Source organism: Motacilla alba, chromosome 1A (genome assembly GCF_015832195.1).
Source record: "Motacilla alba alba isolate MOTALB_02 chromosome 1A, Motacilla_alba_V1.0_pri, whole genome shotgun sequence".
Taxonomy (NCBI): Eukaryota; Metazoa; Chordata; class Aves; order Passeriformes; family Motacillidae; genus Motacilla; species Motacilla alba.
The window spans coordinates 35,487,621-35,512,460 of record NC_052031.1 but is presented as its reverse complement, the minus strand read 5'-3'; the positions used below and the strand labels follow the sequence as shown (position 1 = coordinate 35,512,460).

Below are 24,840 nucleotides of genomic sequence, written 5' to 3'. Positions count from 1 at the left end.
CTAACAGCCCATTCACACAGACTGTACTGGTAATGCTAGTAATACTATTGGTAAGTCTTCTTCAGTTCAAGAAATAAGACTTTGAAGTGAAACTTTGAAATGAATCATCACTGATTCTCTGGAAAAGCAGCAGTATCAGACAGCTTAAGAAGTAGACAATCATTTGCACTGAAAATAAGCATAACAATAAAGAAATGCCTCCACTTCCTGCCAGATGAAAGGTTAAAAGAGTGATTGAGGTACCTAACAACAGGTGTCTAAGGCCTAGGCTGTCTGATGCATTGTACAGAGAATGGAAGATACAGCACAGGATCTGAAGAAGCCTTTTACATGTTTCTGAAGTCGTGACTGGTCAGAAATACTAGGGCATGTCAGATGGAACCAGGCATTTGCACTGTGCAACTGTGAATCATTTCCTAAGTGACCACTATCACTGACACATGAAAAAAGAGTTTGGTCTTGTAAATCCTCCTTTGAGTACAAAAATGGATTGCAATAACAGAACTCAGAGCTTTTCAGGTTTGAGAAAGAAAATAAATGAAACAAAACCCAAAAAGTAAAATCTTCAGCTAGCAAGGGGAAAACTTGAGATGAGTTATAAATACTGCACTGTCTGAGAAGTACAGGAGGGCAGAATAGGAACACAGGTGAGAAGTTGTGTGAGTGCCAGTACTGATTTTATCACCTTGTTTTCCCAGGGGGAGTACATAGAGTCTTGAAAAAACTGCTCTTAAATGTTTTCCTGCTTATCTACAAAATATGTTGTGAATCTGACAGCGTCCTGTATTACCAGAAAATTTTGTTCAATAGTGCAATTTTATAGAAATTCTAGAAAAATACAGAAAATCTCTCTATTTAAAGTTTCATAAAATTAGCATCTGGGATCCGGGAGTTGTTTTCTTCATCCTCTTCAGAAAACAGAGCCAAAATTTGCATTTTAATATTTTTGGTTATAAAGTCTAATGCTGGCACTTCCTAAATTATCATTAAAACAAAATAATACAATTGGATACTGTATTTGACTTTAAAAAATTATAGAGAGAGATTTTAAGTCTACCTCTCTGTTCAGTATAGAAGCATACAACAGGGATGTATGACTTGATCTATAGCCAACTGAAGTTGATAGGAGACTCCTTTAATGAAAGAGTTCAAGAGAGCATCACACAAATTAAATGGATTAAAGTTTCCAAAGACATTTGAACTGCTTTTTAGAAACAGTTTTAATAATTGAAATGTACATTATTTCCACCTTATCTCTAAGCCCCAAATACATACTGTGTAATAGTGTGAGCTAGAGTTAACCTGACTATATTAGGCAGAACATTTTATAACTACTTACTGTATTATTCTATTCCCTCCAGGCTTCATTTTTAATCTTCTTTTTCTCCTTATTTTGTTGTGCTTTTAATTTTTTTTACTTGATGATTTCATAGCATGCACATAAGGAGATGCATTTTTCATTACCTGAAATTTTAGGTCTAAATACTGAGTGGGGAAAAACATTTCAAGAGAATCCTATAGTGATAGGCTGGTGCACACATTTCTCTAGCTTTTACAGTTATTTGTTACTAGAGCTGTTGACCAGATTTGTGAAGTGGAGCAGTGTAATACAGAAACAGGGTTGACTGAACAAGCCATTCAGTCCTCCAAACAGCCCAAGTACTGCTTGCCCTTTCTGCCCTACAAATAAACTCATGTACTTCTAGAAATTTATACAAATTATACATAAAATTGGCCACCATTTTATTTCCTGTGCATACCGCTGTATTGAAAAGAGAGTTGATAGGGACAGAAGTTAGAGAAAGGCTTTTCTTCTTGCTCACAAAAGCTTATTAATAAAAAATGTCTGTGCAGTCTCAAGGAAACCCCCAGTAAATTTGCAGAGAACACCAATTTGGGCAGGAGCATTGTTCTGATGGAGAACAGACATGCTCTGCAGAGGATCTGGACAGGATGGATCAATGGACTGGGGCCAGTTGTTGAGGTTCAACAAGGCCAAGTGCCAGGTTCTGCACTTGGGTGCCATCAAGCCCAAGCAGCGAAGAGTGGCTGGAAAGTGGCACATCAGAAAATGACATGAGGGTTCCAGTCAACAGCTGACCAGGAGCCAGCAGCATGCCCAAGTGGCCAAGAAGGCCAATGGCATCCTGGTCTGTATCAGCATTAGCGTGGCCAGCAGGACCAGGGCAGTGACTCTCCCTCGGCACGGGTGAGGCCACACCTCAAGTCCTTGTCCAGTTTTGGGCCTCTCGCTCAAAGACATTGATGTTCTGGAGGGTGTCCAGAGAAGGGCACTGGAGCTGGGGAAGGGTCTGGAGCACAATGACAAGGAGTAGCTGACGGAACTGGGTTTGTTTAGCCTGGAGAAAAGGGAACTCAGGAGAGACTTTTTCACTATCTATAGTTCCCTACAAGGAGATTGTAGCCAGGTTGGTCTCTTCTCCCGAGTGAAAAGTGACAAGAAGTGGAGAAGTGGAAATGTCTTCAAGTTGTACCAGGGGAGGTTTAGACAGGATATTAGGAAAAATTTCTTCACCAAAATGGATGCCAAACATTGGAGTAGGCTGCCCAGGAAAGTGGTTGAGTTACCATCCCTGGAGGTATTTAGATGATGTGTGGATATGGCACTCAAGGACATGACCTAGCGGCATATTTGGCAACGCTGGGTTAACAATTGGACTTGATCATCTTAGAGATCTTTTCCAACCTAAACTATTCTATTACTGTAAACTCAAGGCAGCAAAACTCAACATTTCAAGATCTGCCTTCCTAGTGGCAGGGATACATAAGTATTTGAACATCTATGGGCCACAGCCATCGCTGTCTAAAGCATAGCAGAGGTTATTTCTGAAAGGATGTCTTTACTCTGACACCTGTGAGAAGTACAAGCGTTGCACACATGATGGGGACATGTCATGGCCATGCAATCTGTCTCCTCTTCACCCCCTCTCACTAATGCTGAAATAGCCAGCATTGTTCTCATCATTTTCAGAGCAATTGCTGCCACCAATAAGGATTTCAGTTACAATCATGATCTCGACAACATTCTATTAGTATGACCTTCCTTCAGGCCAAGGAAGAAATTTGCTTTCCCAGTAGGTGCTAGGAGGGAGATTGCTTTCCCAAAAAACAGGAGAAAGTGACAATGGCTTGATGCAAAGGTGTGCACCAATGCCATGAGTGCCCAGACATTCTCCTTCCTAAGCACCTCCCCAATAATATTTTGCTGACAAGAAGCCCATTCATGCCAGGATTGTGGTCTAGAAATGGCTTCTCCCATGGTCATTTTATCAGAAAACTTAGTCACTTTTTTGCATTTTTTTCCTTAACTTCTCCCTTCTTTTCTACCCTGGAGCACACATCTACAGACTTTTTGAATATTTTTCACCTTATCAGTCCCTTCATGGACACTTGTGGTATGGCGCTGTTCTGTTCCCACAGCACACAAGTGCTTAGTTTATCAGTAACTGAATTTTCTAACTTAAGATCGGTGTATGCAAGATCTGATGAAATGTAGTATCTTATGATACAAGAGATCAAATCAGATGATCTGTAGACCCTTCTGGCATCATATCTACAAAATACATATGTAGTGTAATAGAAAAGTATATAATATTATTGACTTACAGCAAAATTATTATGATATATATCTGGCCATAACACTGTAGCAGATCAATATAGTCCGTTAATGTGCAGATTATTTAGCTTTTAGCATTGCTTTTCAAAAGGATTATTTTTTGTGTTTATACTCTGAGTTTACTGCTGAGCAAAGAATCCAGATCTGGGGTCACAAATGTGTGGTACCAAATATGCAGACTTGACAAGAATAATGCATTTGTTTATGACATTGATGGTAGAAGATTTATTATGTTCTTGACTATTCCTTTCTTCTTTTTTATGCCCTTAGATTTTGTAAATGATATGGTAGGTATTTTCAGGGTCATCACCTAGCAACCTTTAACAGTTAGTTTCAATAAAAGGCCTGATTCTTTACAGAATCCTGCAAAGTTTGGGGTTTAGCACTGAATGTTGCTGAGCCAAAGGAAAACAAGTGGGGCATCTTCATGTTTTTCCTTCAAACATCTTTGCACTGTGAGTATAAAATATTGCCAGACTGATACAGAACATTTCTGTGGCTGGAGTATGCACAGAACTGAGAGCAAAGCAACTCTAATGCAATCAAAGAAAAAACACTAGAGAAGGTAATTTTCTTCAACATTTTTACTACTGGAAGTATAGTAGTTTTACTAATGAGCTCCAGCACAAATATTCACAGTTACAGGTAAAACAAGCAGCAAAAAGAGACTGAGATACTTCTATTAAATTGCCAAGTAGCTCACTGAAAACCAACTCGGGAGGGTGGGAAGATGTGTAAACACAAATAAACAATAGATATGCTGCAAAATAGTTTTCAATACTCTTCTGTATGTGATTTTTAAGTCCAAATATTTACCTGCAAAGCCACTAAGAGTTCATTTGGGTCTCTGAAGATGGTACTCCTCCCTCTGTTTACTCTTCCCTCCCATCTTGCTAACTGAGAGATGTATTATGTCCCAAAATACTACAGCTGTGACAAAATATCTTCTGCCCATTCCCCATGTTTTCTAGGCATTAAAAGAGGTAATAAATTATCCACTCCAACTACTCACACCATGCAAGGTTAAACACTTTCACCCTTAAAAGAATAGGGCTCTATGTATTGCTCTATGTATAGGCAAGTTCAATGTGAGTTTATACACATTCCTTAATTTTAAATATGATTAATCTACTGAATCAGGACCTTAATGAATGCTGTTCTTTTTGTATCAATAATGAATCCACTCAAGTACACTGGATTACATAGAACAGAATCATGTCTGATTTCTAGCACTTTTTGTGGGTATTAAAAATACGTGCTCGTCATCCAAACAAAGCCTTTAGAGCCCAAGGCACTCTTACCTGTTAGAACCCTTGAGCCCCCTTTGACAAGAAACGAAAATTCAAACAGAAATCAGTTTTTTAGTTTATAGTTGCTTTGGTACTTTGGGCCTTATAAGTCCATTTCATGCTTCAAGTGCCAGCTGATATTTCAAACAAAGCTTTTAGGTCAATATTGTATTTTAAACACAAGCTTTTTATCTTGAGAATTTTAACTGTTATTTGAAAATCAATACATTTATGTCCAACTATTTTTTGGTTAAGATTAAAATTTTACTATGCTTTAAGGGTACATACCTTTAACTCTCCAATAGAAGACAGAAGTCCTGCCCCATAAGCACGCAGTTGTCCTTCTTGCTTGCAAAGGCCAAATTCAATCGTAAAGAAATAGCACTGTAAAAAATACAGATATTCAGTACAAATAGTATAGTTGCAAACAGGCACTTCAGCAATAACAATCAGTACCATATTCACTTGCCTGTCCCACTTCTTTAGAATTACCTACTTTGAATATAATCTCCGATAATGTGTATTATTGCTGCTAAGTAATTTAAATGTCATGTTCAGCAGGAAGGAAGCTTTGCACAAAAATTTGGGATATTGTTCTTTGTCTGGGTACACAAGCAGTTTACAGTAATGGCCAGTTAGGAGCAGACAAGCAAAATCATTTTTAGGTATCAAAGGTGCTGATAGTATCCTACAGAGGTTTTTGAAATCTTCAGAAATAAATGAGATGCCTCAAAACAGAATCCTGCAAGGTAGTTAGTCTGACTGTCTAGGAGCATCTGAAGATCTCTAAGATGTAGTTCAGAGCACTCAGTTTTGAGCTCAAGCTGATATCATTTTAAAGTCTGAAACATACTTGAGTTGTCTTGAGTTAAAATGAATTTACTTTTATGTATGTGCTTAAGAGCCTTCTTGAGATGAGGCCTTAGTCTTCACTAGATTTTATTCTGTCATAAATAAAGAACAAATATGGCATTTGGCTTCTTAAATTGCAGAAAGAAGGTTATATTCAGTCAAATGAATTCACTTGACCAATGAATTCACTTGAACAATAACAATTATTTTTTGGGTCTTCATTCCATCAGGTAATTTATCTGACCTGTAAAACTGATTATAGGCTGTGAAAAGAGATCTGTTAAATCAACGTAACAGTGTTGTATCTAACTTTGCTGTACTCACCTAACAAAGTTAAATGTTAGGAAGGTCATAAGAAGCACTGACAGCCCACTGTCCACTAAATGCTAAAGATCACAGTCCCTTCTGCTCCTATGGTACTGAATTTTTACTTGATTTTTTTACAACACATCACATGCTTTTTGATATTAGATCAAACAGTTAAGATTGAAATAGTAACTATTTCTACATATGAAGGTTTTAGGAAGTTGAGTTCCAAGTTATATAAAAATATGGTGCATATTATTTGAGTTGAGTTCTAAGTTATACAAAAATATTTCACATATGCAAAAATACACACATATTCCTATATATGGTCATGTTTATTACATCATCTGACAATTTCAGGTCTTGCACAAAGGGGCATAACTTCACTGAACCTAGAAGATTTACATGTCTTTGCAGGAGAAATGAATTTAGGATAAGAAATTACCCAATATTTTATACTGAATTTTACTTTTTTAAAGTAACTTCAGAATACATTCTAATACAATGTTGGTTTTTTTCCATTCACTTCCTCCTTAACTCCCAACTCTTCCACACTGGGTATCATATTAAATATAGAAGACCAGAAATTAACAGCTCTTTTAAGTTCAACCAATCTTTAGAAATTCAGAAATTATTAATTGCTTAGCCTCATCAAAGTTTCTGTACAGATAGTGATTCATACAGCGTAGCACTATGCAGAAGGGTCTAATTAAAAAAAAAGGATAAAAAACCTGTGCCCTGTGTCTGATCCAAACCTGCTCGGTCAGCTGAGAAGAAGGAACAGTAGCAGAGACTTCAAACGTCTCAAGTCTGTTTCCATCACAGAAGTCAAATGCACAGATATCCATAAAGGAACGTGAAAGCACAAAATCATCAAATAAAACAAAACAAAGAAATAAACACAAAGTATCAAATTTCCAACTCTGGCTTTGCTATTGACTCAGGTAAACCAAGCTGGCATAAAATTTTCAGTACATCCAGTGAGTTGATGTCATCACTTAGGAGGCAGGCAAGACAACTGGTTTCCAAAAACACTGTCTCAGGGACAAACAGCCAATAACACAAAACAACAAAGTCATCACAGAAGTAGTGAGCGAAGTTGAGAGACCTGTCACAAAGAGTACAAATTTCACTTCCCTGCCTCAATATTTTGCCAGAAGAGCTATCAGTTGGCCACAGTCCTGCTTGTATACATGCTGAAACAGTTAGAAACTAACTACTCAGCTTTACACTTTAATCCTACTAACATCTTTGAATTTGTCCCCCTCTTCCTCAGTGTTCTGTAAAGGAATCCATCAGGTAGTAGTTCTTAACATTCTGACAGACATACAACAGGATTAGACTCCTGATGAAACATCATTGCTCATTTTCATTTTTAAAACCAGCAGCAGCTAAAAAGGAGTCTGGTGTTTGTAAGTTTTAGATCTGTAAGAGCTGCACGTAGTCCCCACACGTGGGGCACCTCTACTGTTGACCTTTCTTAGGCTGAAGAAGACCAAACCAATGTCATGCTGCTCCAAGGAGAAAGTCAAATGCCCATTTAGCAATCTATAAGGCCAGCAGAAGGAAGGAGGAGAAACGCTCTCCACTGCTCTGAGGATGTGCACTCTGGGGGCTGAAAAGCGCAGAAGGCAGAGGAGCTGACACAGGCACCAGAGAGAGCAATCCCTGCTGCCCAGGGTGAGCAGTATCCACAAGACAGGTAGGACTTGATTCCGCTTCCTGCTTGATGGGTAGACAGTACTTAAAGAGGGAGCTTCTTTCACATTGGTTCAAAAATTATTATAATTGTTACTGTAATAAAAGGGAGTCATATTTATGAGCTAAGGCTTGCTGGTGAGAGCCAATCTTTACTATTTATAAGACTTGTACTCTTAGTATAACTAACTAAAATAAAACACATAAATGGCAATATGTCTGCCTACTACTAACTTGTGATATCAAACTGCAGCATTAAGAAAAGCCTTTCAAATTAAAAGCTGATTTATAGATTTGCCACACGCAGCAACTACAATTTTGTATTTGAGAGTGCCCTGCGTAGCCAAGAAAGTGCAAAGCTCACCCAATGCTGCCATCTTCAGATCGGTAGTCAGCAATGCACGATTTCCCCCACACGTCCACTCGGACCTGCAAAGGTGGCTCAGTGCACTAGAGTTTGCAGGCTTTGGTAAGTTGTGTTCTCAAGCCTACAAACATCCAGGTTTAAACTCCTGATAAGGCGTTTAAATATTAACTATAAAGCAACACTTCTTATAGATCAGACACATAGGAACCCCAGTAAATGTGTCTCTCTGTATGGTAAACTACAGTTGTGATATTCTATATTACACACAGGATAAGCACACTGGAGAGGCCATGACTGAACAAAGCAGTGGCTGTTGAGATTAATACATTTTTTGAAGCCTCACCTGAAGACAAATTTGATTATTACATGTAGGCTGGTGAATGTAGGCACAAACAGGGTCATCCAGGCTCTCCTGGTCTGACTTGAAATCTTGGACTTGTCTCTGTCATACTCCCTAGACTGTGGCCCCAGATATTTGGTCCCTCTACAAACTACAGTAATATCTGTACTTTACTTTCAGGCCCACCTCACCTTTGGGGTAAAGTTTGTATTTGGTGCAATTATAGATAGGCTCTTGAAGTAGGAAAGGTGGCTTTCCATGTTGTATAAATTCTGAAGTTCTCAAAGAGCCTTACAGTAAAATGCTGCTCTGTTAGTCAAATCAGCAAAATGAGATGAAGAATCAAAATGCCAAATGAGGGATTATAAATAGTTTTTATACCAAGTGACATCAATCGACAGTGCCAGGAGCCCAAGACAGTCTTCAGTATCATTTAATTCTATTTCTCTTATTTATTCAAAAATATATGAAAGATACTTTACAGTCATGCTCATGAAACATTATCTAATGGGTTCAAAATTATTCAACAGATGCATGGAAGAAAATCCAATTAAGGGCTATAAAATACTAATATAGCAGATTTCTTCCTTCAGAGCCCTTGAATCAAAAGTCATTGGCAAGTAAAGCAGTACATCAGGAAAATACCACCGTATGGCTTTCGACATATGCTGTCCTGCAGACATCACAATTGCTTGGGTCAGAGACAAGATACTGGGGTAGCTCGTCTGGCCAAATGTACATGTGATTTTAGGAGTCAGATCAGTTGTCCTCCTACTGATAGGAAAGATACAGAGAACATCAAGGGCCTGGCAAACTCCAGATCTGGTCTCCAGGGTAAACATAGTGTCTCTTCTTTGTATTCAGATACTGCCCTGCGTTATAAACTGGACTACCATAAGAAAAAGAAAAAATCAGTGACAGCTATGACAGCTAACAGAAAAAATCGTTATTTGAGGGTGCTTAGATATTTTCAAAGGCAGGAAAAAAGGTCTGATAGGCTCAATTCTCCTCACCTGTCTGGTTTCTAAGCCTTTGAAAATCCCTTCTCACACCACATCATTTTGCATTTGAGAATCTCCCCCCGGGATCTGTGCAAAGAACTTGTGCATAGTGTTGAGTCCTAGTGTCACAGAGTCAGTAGTAGAAAATCTGACTTTTTCACAAAAAGACCTTTCAAGCCATTCCACTTTGTTTAATTTTCTCATGGTATAGCTGGAGATTTGCGTCACTTGGTAATTTTCAGCACAAAGTATAGCATGAGATTTTATCTGTTTTCTGAAAGTACCTTATGAAAATATTGTCAGGATGAGTCCTGAGAGCACCAAGCATGTCAAGAGCTAATTCACTTGTGCTCCCTGCCACAAGAGGGGAAGAATGAGAGATTGTGTAATTGCATGACTGCAATCCTGATACATGGGCAGAAGACTCACCACTACATGAACTGCCAATGTCATGGACCTACAGCCTCAAGCTGATGTGCAATGGCACAAACAATCACTTTATATGTATATAAAATAAGTTGCCCTGAAGACAATACAACTATTAATATATGTAAGTACTTGAAAGACCAGGGCCAAATAAATACCCTTAAGAAAATATATTTACCTTGTTTCTATGGGATTTCAGATTTCAAAGGATATTTGAATGGACCACTCAATTCAAATGCATGTGATATGTTCACAATATGGAGAGATTAATTCCTTTTTCTTTAGGAGTCCTTTGGTATTTTTGCTCTAAAAATATTCACCTAGAGATTAAATCTCTCATATAGTTGTAATCATCTCATAAATAAATAATTTTATACCACTGAAAGACTTTTAAAAATCCCATTGTTAGAAATTAATGCTAAGAATTAATGAAATAAAAGTGTTTTCATTCCCCCTGTAAAAGGTGCTCAAATTGCAAGCAACTCTCAACTCACAAATATATGTGACTCTCATTTGTGCTTTCTTTCTTCATTCAGAACTGGTGCAAATAAATTTTTGAATAGTTGCTTATTTTTCAATCTCAAAAACATCAACAGTCACCAAAAAAAAACCAAAACACAGCTGGCATTTCACATTTGACTGAATTATTCAAAATTCACAGTGTGTTGAGTAGTATCAGGAATGCTCTACTACAAGAAACAGATAGATGTAACAAAGGTAACCCAGGCAACTAGCCAATACAGCCCAGTGTTGGAGCCCAGACCTCAGCAATACCAGCTATTTGACAGCTATTCATGCGGGAATATTATTGAGCAGAAATGCAGGGAGATTTTTGAACAACAAATAAATCTCATGATGAGCTTGTGAATAGATCAAAAGCAGAGGAGTAAAATTCGATAGCCAAGTCTCATTATAGGTGATTCACTTACCTCCAACAAAGGCAGCGACCCTATTCACAACCAACAGCGTTTCTAAACAAAAAAACCAAAGTTTCTTGAAGAATTTTTTTTTAGTCTGCCACTTTGAAAAGCATTTAGGATCAGTGAAATGAGGTTTCCTTCAGGGATCGCAAAGTGAATGTATTTAACAATAGCCTCCTTTTTCCCCTCATCTCACTTCTTTGCATTCAGACCTTTCACTAAGGGTGAATGCTTGGAACAATCTCTTTCTAAACAATAGTTTGAGTAGATGTGGTGCTGCTCATTAGAGCACTCTGGGATAGACACACACCAGCCTTCACATTTCTGTTGACAGTCACAGCTCACAGTACCACTACATGCAAATTCCTCTAACGCAAGGCTTGACATACTCAGAGAAAGCATGGCCTATAGTGAGCTCAGGGAGGCTTAACCCCTCGTGAATATTTTGAAATTATGCTTGCTTCTGCAGGAGTTTCTGCAGAAAAACTCATAATGGTAACCAAAATAAAATTACCATCATGCATTTGTTAGGGAGCAGAAAAAGTACCTCAAGCAGCGCAAGTAAAGAGGTAACACTATACCTCCAACACTGGGGAGCCCAGCCAAGACAAGACAATGTGTATGGCAGCTGCCAACCTTGCAGGTGCAATATGACTTCCAAAATATGACCTGGAGAACACTCCTACTAAGAATTTTGTGTCTCTTGAGTGAATATTTCTACTGTTCATTCTCACATGAAGGAGGCCCTCTTGCTGCTCTAAAGAGCAAGCAGAGAGGAGGATGAAGCACTTCTTGGATTTTTCTGCTGTTGCAAAAGAAGTTAGTTCCCACATAGCTGAAGTCACATAATATCCCACTCCATGTTTGAATTACTTCAGAATAATCTGAACTTAGGTTTGTCTGTCCAGCCCACTCATTTTACCTTGGTCAAAAACCCTGGAGCTCTTTGTGGGTGAAGAATCAGGAACTTACATGGAAAATCTGGTGTTTCCTGGCAAGACAGCAATTCCCTTCCACCAAAGCTAGTGGTCACAGAGATGGCGCAAAAAATCAATGCCACAAAAAGCACACTTGCTGAACACTGCCAGAAAAAGAACTCCTAGTTTTTTCAACATAATTAACTAACAGTGCTGAAGCTTAATATGCAGCTAAGAAGATGAGATCACTGAAACTAGAAACTGCTGCTTAGATAATTATTAAACATAAGTCATTGAAGCCCTAATGCTTTGCCCTTCCTATTTCCCTTTCCCTGTCATTTGACTCTTATCTAGAACAACTTCTAAAACCTGGGGGTTTAAGGTTTATTAATTTCATGCGTAGTTATTAAGAAAAAATGATGTGCAATAATGACCCATTTCCTTTCCACTGTATTTTACAACATATAACATGAATTTACATTCAGTGCTCCCTATTTTAGCTGAAGAGAGTATTCGCTCATTTCTTTTTCAAGCTGTTGGTTCAAATTTTAGTCATCCAGAGATTTCACACAGGTAACATAACAGGGACAGTGAGCTTTTTTGACATGTTAGCTGGGACTACACAAAATGGGGTCCTCTGAAAGTGAATTTAAAAAAAAAAAAAGAAAAAGCTGGGCATATCACGGCTGTTCAACCACACTCTTCAGTCTATGCTGCCTCATATGACACATTGGTTAATTAAGATCCTTCAAAATTCACAGGTTGAAGAAGGGACTGTCTTTACAGCTTTTACATTCCTATTTTACCCCTCTTTGTCCTGCTACTCTTACAGATGAGGACTCGGCACTAACACAATCTTTCAAAGCAAGAATTGTCCTGATTTGCTGGGGTACAGGGGCCAGGGCTAGAACTCCACAGTGTTCTCCTCAGCCTTGTGGCTTATGCTACAGCTTGGAGAGTATGATTCCTCCAAGAAAGAGCCAGGGACTTGAACAATGACAGGGGGCATCACAAAAGTGAGAGAAAATGTGAAACAAATACACATACAAAGAGATCATTTGTCTGTCCTTTGCCTGACAGCTTACTGATTTTATGGGTCATTGACTCTAGGACTGCTACCCCAAATTGTGAACTGCCTTGCTTAGAATATCCAGAGAATAGACAAGAACCACCTCAGACATTTTTCTTCCCCCAGCATCCAGACCCAGAATCTCCACAGAAACCTAGCTCAGCCCTCAGGACATATTTACCACAGTTACCTGTAGACCTCAGCCCCAGTCCAACTTTTTTGTCCTTCTCTAAAAAGGCCATCTTCCACTCCACAACAAGCATGCTAAGCAGGCGACTCAGAAGAGAAAGCATAAACTTGCAGCACTCAATGAAATACTTTTCAGGATGGGGAGGAAGAATTCATCCTTTTGAAACGCCACAATGCTCCAAGGAAATTGCAAAAGGGGAAAACTGGCACAGGATTCTCTTGCACCTATCCTGGGAGGAGCTTTAGACAGAGTGGCTAAGTAAGTCCAGAGATTACCAAGTCGCAAAGGTGAAGCAACTAATCACAGCACAAGCTACGCTCACTTTTTTTATAAGCTGAGAGTTTACTGAACCACTGCCCTGTGCCAGTCCACTGTCAGAATTCATTACTCTGAGCTGTGAGGCCTCTTTTGAAACTAGCCTGGGCCAGCCCAGGGACAGAGCCCCAGTGTCCTCCTTAACAGGGATTCCCCTGGGGAGGGCACCAGGCTCCTGTGGTGCTTCTCCTGAAGCAGGCTGTGTCCTCGCTAATTGCCAGGCCAATTGCTGCCTGTGACAGCTGAACTGCAGGGAGTGATGCAGCAGAGCCACTGAACCTCCCGTGTCATTTTAGCCAAGGAGGGGTATGAGCTTCTTGTGTACATGATCAGCTGCAAAACTCCCAATGTACCTACTAATGAGGGGAGGCTATATCTTCAGAAAGGGGAGCAGCATCCAGGAGCTGAAAGAATTTCAGACCTTTTTCAAGTTCTGTAACTGTGAAGGCAAAAACATACTGAGAGAAGGGACGGGGACAACTGGCCAGTGAAGTTTTAGAGTTCTAATTTCAAGGGAAAAATGCACTGTTTCTTCACAGTCATATTAATTTCAAATTTATTTCTGAAGAGTTAGGATTTCATTCCAAAATTACCACCATCCACACTAATTTTCTAAACATTTTAAAAAGAAAAGTTATTGTATCTATTTACTGAAAACTGATTTAATAGCTGACTTGTTTTCAAATATCACAGTTTCTAACAGCAACACTGCATTTAAACTCAATGTTCTTTTAATCACATAAATGCCAAGGGACTCCCAAATGCTTTTGTGACTCTTAATGCATTAACTCAACCTGCTTTGCAAAAAAGAAGCAAAAAAGATAGTAGGCATAAGCACAAAAGTATAAGTTCTATTCATGTCAAGCTGACAGACAGATCAAAGAAGAAAAGTAGCTCAGGAAATTTTAAATATCTATTAATTTTGCTACTAAAAATATATCCAAGCTGAAGATGTTTTTCACAGCCCCAAACAAAATCATTTTCAAGTATAGTTGAGCACCTTCCTGCAGCACTCTGATTTTCAGCAGTGAGGGCATATAAAATGAATCTATCATAACCACAGAGTAGTCAACCGAGTCACCACTGGCTTACTTGCCAGCAGTGTGTAAACACAAAGCAAATCACATGAACATGTATTCAGCAGGGTGGAAAAAATATACTAAGCAAATACTTGTGAGCAGAGAGGTTGTGGTTATTCACTGCACCAAAGTCAAAGGAATTTACAGGAATTTTTGGTCTGGAAGTGACTTACCAAATGTGAAGATCACTCCAAAATTGTCACTAGTGATAAGATTCCCATGGATATGCAAGAATTCTGTGCTTGTATAGGTCCTAAATTCATTGCAGATATATAGTATATATCTGAATATAAGCTAATATGGTTATTCAAAGATGAAAAATTAATCCTATAAAGGTGTTTACATTTGAGAGATATAAAATGTCTTGTTAAACTATAATTTTAGCTACTTTTATGTAGTCAAACTATATAATTATTACAATTACAGCCTACTGATTCAAGGTAGGGAACAAAAATCTCTAGGGAAGAAAAAAGAGTAGTACACTTTACAAGGAAAAAAATCATAATCGGTGAGTACCTACTCTTTCCAGCATGTCTTAAAAAAGCCCCGAGCTCAAGCTGCTTTATCTAGTGCTATTAGTAGATGCCATCTTTCTGAATGTCTATAGAAAGTTCTCTATAAGGTACAGAATATATACAACTTACAGCAGACAACTGAAACAAGGTTCTTCAGTCTTAGCTAATGCTATGTCTGATGCAATAGCAAATTAAGAGAATAAGACAGTGCAGGGGTTGTTTAAAGGTGCCTGAAAGGGCATCACTGTGTTGAAATTCTGCTGACCTTCCACTGCAACAATTTCACCCTCAGTTGTAATCAAACCAAAACAACCAATGCTGACAATCACAAGGCCCTTCTCTGTAACCTTTCTTTGGTTTCAACAATGCTTTCAGGTTCAGAATAATTGCTTTAACTTTAACTTTCCAAAATCATCCACAAATAAAGCAAAAACCTTTATGCAATAACTTCAGAAAGCCTGCTAGCTCTAAGAAGTAGCTAACAAAATTTGTTGCATGCTTTACCACACAAGTTTGGACAAAGGAAGAGACACAACTGCAAAATCATGTGTCCTGCAGAACCAATTCAATCCTCACAGAAACCCTCATTTCTAAATAAGATGCTTTGGAAAGTAAATTATAAAAATTAATTTTACAGCAACAAATTCTTCTTTCATTTGCCTGTGTACAACTCTACATCTTTTAAGAGATAGTACACATGGAAATGAGGTTAGCATTTAGCTCACAGACCTAGCTTATTGAAAGCAATGGCAAACTTGCCCCCTGGCCCTCTGTAGCAGCAGCACTGGACTTATAAATATAAAATTAAGCTATACTTGTAAAATTATTTTGGTAGATCACCCAAAAGTATCTCAATTAAAAATTTATGGGACAGTATTCCATCCAGCACTTTGATGCCATTTGATAGAAAGGTGACGACAGGCATAAGAGCTGCTTCTGAAGTTGCAGCATTAAGGAATAAAGCCCTTGGCATAGTTACAGATGCCACAAGTATTTCGTCTTACTTCCATTCTTTAATCTGTGCATACAGAGAAAGCACTCAAACATGCTGGGTGAGATAATTAGACTGAACACATGAGGTATGTCCAGTCCTGTGGTTGTGAACATTAAGTTGGCATCTGTTCAGCTCTGTACAGGTATGTCCTCTAAGACTCTTTCCATACGGTACTATTTGGGTTATACATAATAGCTTCATGTATGAATGTCCTTTTGTAAGCAAAATTACTTACTGAAATATCCCAGAAAATAAAAAGAACAGTGAACAGTTTGAGGACATCAGTGAGGCAGCATCTGGAGTGCTGTGTCCAGTTTTGAGCTCCCCAGCATAAGAGAGAGATGGAGTTCCTGGTGCAAGTTCAGCACAAGGCTATGAAGATGACTCAGAGGCATCTCTCTTATGAGGACAGACTGAGGGAGCTAGGCCTGCTCAGTCTTGAAAGGAAATGACTGAGAGGGGGCCTCGTCAATGTCTATCAGTGTCTGAAAGCAGGTTGTCAAGAGGAGGTTTCCAGGCTTTTCTCAGTGGTGTCCAGCAACAGAAGAAGAGGCAACAGGCAGAAACTGGTGCACAGGAATCTCCACCTGAATTTGAGGAAGAACTTTACTGTGGGGGTAACCGTGCACTGAACCACATTGCCTAGAGAGGTCATGGAGTCTCCCTCACTGGACACATTCAAAAACCATCTGGAACACAACTTTGTGCAATGTGATCCAGGATGACCTCTCTTGAGCAGGGAGGTTGGACCACAAGATCTATTGTGGTCCCTCCTAACCCGACCCATTCTGTGAAACTTTGACTCTGGTTACACATAACCATTTTGGTTTCTGCCTGAGTGCACAATCTCCTGACTTCCTTCTCCTGATGAGGTCACTGTCTCCTGAAATGAGGGTTGGGTGTGCAGGGTAGCAGCCATGGTTGCACAGCACAATGCAGCAGGATGCACAGATCCCTGAGCAAAGGAAGCCTGGAGCTGGCCCACCCCAACACCACTGTGGGTCCCAGCCAGTTGCATTCAGGGAGCTGTTCCTAAGAGAACCCTCCCTGCAGTAACCAAAGCTATTTTTGCACAGCACTCCTCAGCGGCTCTGGCTCCATGGAAAGCATGGGTAAAGCCAGCTCCTCCACCTGTGCACCCGCAGCACAGACATTCCCTCAGTCCTAAGCAGGACCTAGACATGGCTGAAATGAGCTGCCATGCTGAACTCCTTCACTTCCCCATACACCTGTGTGCTGCTGCTGGAGGATGTCCATATCTTGTACAAATTACTTAAATGATGTGTTACAGTTTGAAAAATACCTACACAGAGCCCAGGATTCTCACTTTCCTTCTGCATGCTGGTGAAAGCACAGGGACAGTCAGGAACAGCAGCAGCAAAATATTCCAAACCTTTCCTTTATTGCTCTTTTTCCCCTGGATATTTAAATGTTTATTCCTGTAACTTATGATTGATTTGTTAGAAGTTGTTATCCAAAATGTTTGTCTTATTGTTGCTCACTGGAAGCTTGTGCTGGATACTTCCTTTTTTCCTGGTTACGTATGTTCTATAAAAGACACTTTATATCTTTTTGCTAATACATTATCAACTGTAGGTCAAAAGAGAAAACAAATATGCAAAAAATCCCATCAAAATTCATAGACTCCTTTCAACCATTCCTCAGCCTTTCTCAACTGGATCCAACACTGAATTGGAAGATGTCTGCCACATACATGCACTCCTAAATTCCACAATCTTTTTCTAAGCTATTTTTCAGGCTTACTTTCATTACTACTGTAGCAGAGCAAATGTTCAGAGTGTGAGCTATTGAACTACTGGCAAAGATTACTATTGCAGAATCTGCAATTTCTTAATGAAAATGAAGTTGCTTCTGAAAATAAACAAACGTAATTAGCAAGCCAGTGCTGTGTGAAATTTGCACCATTCTCTTGTTAACCTCTATGTCAAAATGTATTACTTGTGTGCATGAAAACTTGCATTTGCAGTTCAATAACCTCACAGATTATGATCTAACCACTTTTGGAAACAAAATGCTACAAGAAATAAAAGCAAACCCAGTCTCTGGCTGCAATTTGTTATTTTAATAGAGCCTTTATCTTTAGCGTTTCTAACTGCTTGGGGCTTGATCTTCATAAATCACATCCTGTCTAAAATGAACTATATTATTTCTACAGTAAAGTTTCTAATTTCTTCCCTGCTCACAATTAAGTCAAATTAGCTGTCTCTTGCATCTAGCTTGTTCATTACAGGGGTGGGCCCAAGGGTATATATTTATTTAGTACTTTACAGAACAACACTGTTTCTAATTATTTGTGAGCACAAAATTTTGTCTGTCAGGGCAACATGAGATCCTTTCAAGAAGCAGGTTACTGACTTGACCAACTGGGCATCCTCATAGCAACAAGTGAGCCCTCTTTCACCTTCTTAGCTTTGAGAGACCCCAGTATAAACCACAAGATGCTTCTTTCCAAGAGTAACACATTCTATGTTGACCTACCCCCTTCTTATCACATACTGAATGGACTCATATCCTTGTACAGCAATGCAAGATGGATCCACTCATTCCTACTTTCCTTCTGCAATCAGTCTATTTCTTTCATCCCTAAGCAACCACTTGTGTCAACTCTACAACACCAGGTCCAGTCTTCCTATCATACAAAATGTCCCCACTTCTACAACAAGCACGTCCAAAACTGACTTGACTCCACAGTGCTACTCTTAATCAAAACTCAAGTGACTGATATATCCTTCTTCTTTTCCAGTTCTAGCTGGAAAGGATTCAGTGGAGGAATAACATCCTCAATAGCATGAGGAGTGACTAAACAAATGATTGGTTTCCTACCCAGGAAAGAGAGAATTAAGCAAGAAAATGTGTTCTGTAGTCATGATGGCATACAAAAAGCCTCCAGGGATGATTTGATCATTCTCTCTTCATATAAAAAAACTAGTAGGAATCAGGTTAAAAGCAAGAAAATGAGACAGTTCACCAGTTAAGCCATGGAGCTCATTGACAAAGTTACTGCAGGTGCTAAAAATGTATGTTGCTTCCAACATAAACAGCTGTCTCTGGACAGAAATCTTTCAAGATAATTAGATACATAGAAGCCACATTTGTGAGAACAAGAGCTCTTCAAGTTCCTGATTGGTGAGAAGCTTGAAAAACATTTCAAAATAATCAGATATGCTCATCCTGTTCTTTCATCTCCCCTAAACAGCTATTTATGATGGGCGCAAGTCACCAGCCATGGCCCTGACCAGCACAGCAATTCTTACAGATACAAACCTGGAAACAGACTCCCCATACCCAGAAAAAAGGCCCTAGCAGACTGCCACAAATCCTGCAGAAAATATTGAGCACTAACTCCCAATTCCAGTAATGGAACTCTTCAATCTGGAGTGCGTGCTAGTTTAAAGCTAGTTAAGTATCTCTGCTAATATTTTTCTTCTTGGGCCACAAATGTCTGACAGAATGACTGTAAAAATGCACTCCAGGAGACCACTGCAGAATTCTAAAATATTAAATATTGATCCCTGGGATCTACAGCTGTTTTTTTTCCCCCTTAGTCCTGTTTTGTGACATATGTACTATCTTCTCTGCCCACCTTTTGGATTATGCATAGTGTAGGAAGAACTTCAATTCAGTGCTTCAGCAACTTTATTGAAAAGCATTGCTGAAAAAAAAAAACCTTAAAAATGGAGACTATTACTTTTTATTAATTCCTTTAGAACATTTTTCAGAGCAAGCCCACAAATTACGGAATGGTTTTAGAGCAGTGGCCACGTGAGCCCAGCAACACCTCAACAAACAAAGTAATCCATTAATAAGTTAATCCTTTTCTCCTGATTCAAACACACCTGTGTGACTTTGTAATGGTCAAGAAAGCCACAAAATTTCATCTGCTTCTGCTCCTTGTTAAAGTTTCAGGTTTTGCACTTGGGTGATTTCCAAATGCATCTTCAAACAGGTGATTTTGCCTGGTCGAAGTCAGGAACAGAAACATTTCCCAGGCCACCTACTGATGAACAGTACAGATCAGAGTATAACAGGACAATGTCTGTCTATAGTGATCCATCATTCCTGATTTCATCTTTATTGTCCTAGCTTTTACCCTGGGAATTGATTAATCTCCCTTAAGTGACATTCAGCCCAAATCAGAGTAATTTCATATGTCTCCTGTAAGCACATCAAAATTTACTCAAGCAGTTTTTTTTATTCAATCCCAGCCACATTTCTGCTCCTTTATTCACTAACTACAGGTATAACTGGAAGTAACACTTTTGCTAGAAACTCCATCTTGTCGTCACTGGATTTAAGGTACTCACTGTGCCCACTCTTGGCATCTGTCACACACACATGGCATGCAAGTGGGATACAGAAAAAGACTAAGCAAAGATTTGAATATTATATTTCAATATGCTCAGTGACTGCCATAGCTTCTGGGTTATTATACCAGGTTTCAGTTGACAAATACATTTTTATATGTCAGAATAGCTTCAGCAGGGGAACTGGTCACAGGCTTACAATGATGGTTAGTTCCCTATGAATCATTTCACAACTACAAATGAGAAACACACAGATGGTCTTGATTTTTTAGATGTGCAGTAGAAATGGTCAAAATCTCAAATTTTCCTCTCAGCTCCATTTGCTCATCCATGGAGGAAGACAGCAAGCCAGTTCACAAAATGTACTTTCAGCCTAGCAGTACTAAATAGCTCCTATGGGAAATCTAATCTGTTAGTTGTGAAGACAAGAGGCTATTCTATCCAGTGAGACCACAAATGCCGAGTCTTCCCCACGTTACCAGATGCTATTCAGTCTTTATCTGAAATGTTCCCGTTTCTTCCATTCTGGTGATCTCCTCAGCAAACATAGTGGAGAATTGTTCTGAATTATGTGCCAGATCTTCAGTGTGCGAAAAGGACTAGAATGATGTCAACAAGATCAGAAAATTCTGAGGGGAGACAAGCAGGTAAAATCACAAGAATTACCACAACCCAGAGAGGTGGTTCTGAATGCTGTTTTTAAGCCAGTATATAATTTTAAAACCCGTTTTTTGTGATATATACACTGATAAATTAAAGTTAGCTTTAGAAATGAACTGTTGGCCTCAGTCACCATCCAGGCAAGGTAAAACTTTTCTATTTATAACAAGCCTGAAATACATTTACAAGTTTTCATCACATAGAATTCCTTTAAATTTAAAATCAATTTTTGTGCTTCTCCATGTAAAGGACAGCCAGAAGTAAAGAAATGTCTTGATTTCTACTGTCTCATGCTGTTAAAATACAGGATCAAATATTATCAAGAAAGATGAAAAGGTGGAAGTTTTACAGTTCTAAAGAACTGAATGTTTAAATGTAACTTCCAGTGAGAAATGACTGGGAAAAAACTTAGTGCAACTAATTAGGCCCTAATGACCAAATTCTTGGGTGGGAAGATTTGGTGATGAATTGCATGAAAAAGACACTCTGATAACCCCTTTTCTGAACTGCCACCCACTGAATTTCACCTACACAAGCCCATCCTATACATACTGCACCTTGAAGGGGCAGCCTGAGCTGTGTTGAAACAACTTAGCAGGAGTCAGGAGTGATTCCTGCCATTGGCAAGTTAGGCAGGCTCCTGCTTAGCAACTTGCAGCTTTACAAAGACAGCTCCCAAGTCCACAAATTACAAGTTAACACCGAAATGTAAATCTAGATGCATTTTTTGGTATAATTTTCCTAACAAAACCTTATGTTATGTGCTGTTAAATGTTGTAAATTATATACCATATAAATTAGTTGAAACACCTCACGTCACGTCCTCTCTACAGTTTATGGTTTGATAGATAAGCAGAAAAGACAGCCTTTTTTATTTCTGTACTACGTGAAAACAGAAAGACCAGACATGCTGAAAAATCAGCTCAAAAGCAGTTTCAGAAAATCAATCAGAACAGGACAAGACATGAGTAATGATGATGATAATAATTAGAACCAAGACATGCATGGCCAATATTGTATTTCCTCAATCAGGAACTGCATTATACCACACCCCACAAAAAGAAAGTGGCTGGTGCAAATATTTTGCTCTGTTTCAATAACATAATCTCTGTCACCTTTTTTTTTTTATCTGTCTTTCCTCTTTCTTACTGTCCTAAAAAATTGTAAATGAAAATGGGATCTCTCAACAAACCACTACAAAGACAGTCTTCTGGCTCTTTCAGTATTCCTCTCTCATGACAAAGCAGAAGTAATTCCTTTCTTCTTTCCCACATCTGACTACAAGACCCCAAGAGGATGAAGGGAACTTGCATACTGCCTTTTCAGCTCTCTTCCCCTGCAGCAATTCTTCTCCCTCCAGCTGTCCAGCACCAGGGCCCCTGAAATGCTCTCCCATTTAATTCCTGCCCTTGACGGGGCTGCACAGACATGACTAATTGCAATTTACAAAACACTTCTAGTCTGTCCAGGCACCAGGCTCCAGCTTGCTCTACATCCAGTATGTCAGCCCTGCAGGTACAAAACATCAGACATTTCCTTTGCAGCTCATGGCAGGACACAAAGAGCAGATCTATCACAGCTGATACACAGTGTCTTTTTGAGAGCAGAATAGTGCAAAAGATTATTAAATCACCTGTAATAATTCTTCTCTTTCTGGTCTGAATTCCTAAGAGGTGTTTTCCTCTCTTCCTAATGCCATCGTCCTCCCTGTAATGGCTCAGCACTTAATGCCACTATCTTTTGAAACAGGTCAGGCTAATGGCAAGCTTGCTTTGGGCATATTGATTCAAGCTCATTAATATGCATACTCTCTCTCCATTCGTTTCTATATTTACTTTGAAGTCGCCTCGCTGGAACCTGCAATGCTTTTCTGTATTAAGACTCTTGGCTGGCATTTCTCAGCTTGTTGTGTCTGTTTTTTATCTAGGATGGAAATGGGACTGAATGCTGCAAAAGTTAGTCAATGGCACCTCAGGTGACATTTGGTGCCCAGCTGAATGAATTTCTTGGCCTCCTCACCCTCACCACTGAGAGGTATTCCATCTACTTGCTCTCAAGTTGGCTGTTTACATTGCACATTTTAGGGCAAGTAACATCTCTTTATTTGTCAAGGATCTGCCCCAGGGGAGCACAGCCCCTCATTGTGCTCCTACAAAAAATAACACCACCAGACTCTTTCTAAATGTCTCTTCCACCTGAAAGAGCTATTTCCAGCATGGGGGGAGAAATCAGCTTTGACTCAGATATCAGATTCTCAGTGTGATAAGGGAAAGTGATTCAGCTGTCTTCTTTTATTTTTTGCTTTATGATTCAGGAGCAGCTCATTGTTCAGATGACACAGTCAGTCATAACTGGGAACTTCTGTGAGGGGGAGGAGTACAAGCATTTATATAATATTCAGAGGTCACTTTATATTAATATCTCTACCCAAACAACCCAGTACCAACGTTTTCCTCTGCAACAGGCCCATGTCATCCAAGGTTATTTTGGGCTCAAATATTTGGGGATACCATTTTCCTCAAAATACTTACAGGGACAGCCAGTTAGGTAGTTTCTCCTGAGACTGCATGTTATGGCAATGTGGGTCGGTTTCCTAGTAAGTCCCTCCCAAGTACATGTGGAAATATGCACTCAACTTTCATGATTCCTCCATACAAACAACGGTGTCTTCTCCACAGACATCCATTAGAAAAACAAGGAACATACACGGAATATTATGAGAGGAGTTGGCCATGATGAAGACATGGAGCCTGTCTAACTAAGGACTGAAAACAGTTCGATTAAATTTAGTGGCTTCTTCTGGAAGGAGCCAGAAGATTCAAATCAAAGGGGATTCAAATCAAACAAAGGGGTACAAACACCTCTTTTGGCAGATAGGACTCTAAGCCTCTGCTAACACTGCGCATCAAAATTTCTGCAGTTTAATTGAACCTAATTTGACTTTGCATCCAACAATTCTTTCCAAGCCTTTAAAGCCCCACTGTACTTGTGTAGAAGAGCAGCATTATGCTGCAAGATCTTAAAGTAACCAATGCCCCTGCTTGATCTTGCAGAATTTTTCAGAATATAAGATGTTTAAATGTGGAGCATTGTAAGTATGGAGTTACTTATAACTCCAATATCATTTTTAATGATATTTTTTAATCCAATATCATTATTTAAATTATTTGCCACATTAGTTTTAACAGGAACCACCAAAGGAAATATACAGTAATTCAAAATAACTGAACAAAGCAACTGGTAAAGACCAGTGGACACTAATCTATGTCACGATGCAAAGAGTTGCATCCCAGTTACTGGAATATGGCAATAGAGCAGGGCTGACAGGTGCTCGGGGCAGAGAGGCATGACAGCTTGACAGAGTTCCTCGCACAAAGGTCAGGAAGGCTCCAGTCTCAGCAGCATCCAACAGCTTTAACACACAGACAGCTCACACGTCTGCTGGCTTGTGACTTACTTGATGCAAGAGAGAATCCATCTCCCTGCTGCTGGCTGAGGCCCTTGGTCTTGATCTAGATCTACTGCTGCACAACCTTGGCTCAGTAACTACATATTCTCCAAGGGGAGCAGCAGGCAAGGATACAATGTCATCTTAAAATCCATCACACACTGGAATACAATTAAGAGCTGCAAAACTGAACAGTGAGTACGAAATATCAGTGCTAAGAGCCAAAGTGGCCACCTGTGAAGGAGCTAACAGTCTAGAGATCAGAGCACACATCAAAATGTTTTATGTTTTGTTTTTTTTCCAAGTTTACCTTTCTTACTCATTTCCAGCACCTTAAAGCAGACAAAATTCATCTCAGCTAGCCCTGAAAACTGGTGATTATGGAAAATAAAAATTGCATGGGTTACTTGGTGTGATCAGCTTTGGTCTTCTTAAAAACAATGGAAAAACACCTAAAACTCTGTGATTGTCAAACCATAGTCATCTGGAACC

General features: G+C 39.2%; 1 protein-coding gene across 1 annotated transcript in view; it reads right to left on the bottom strand.

Annotated features, from left to right (window-relative positions):
* TPH2 (tryptophan hydroxylase 2) overlaps positions 1-24,840 on the bottom strand; it is a 50,026-nt gene that overhangs the window by 3,534 nt on the left and 21,652 nt on the right. The window contains exon 9 of the mRNA XM_038154303.1: positions 5,215-5,310. Coding sequence (XP_038010231.1) covers positions 5,215-5,310 — 96 coding nt within the window. The remainder of the gene's footprint in view (positions 1-5,214; positions 5,311-24,840) is intronic.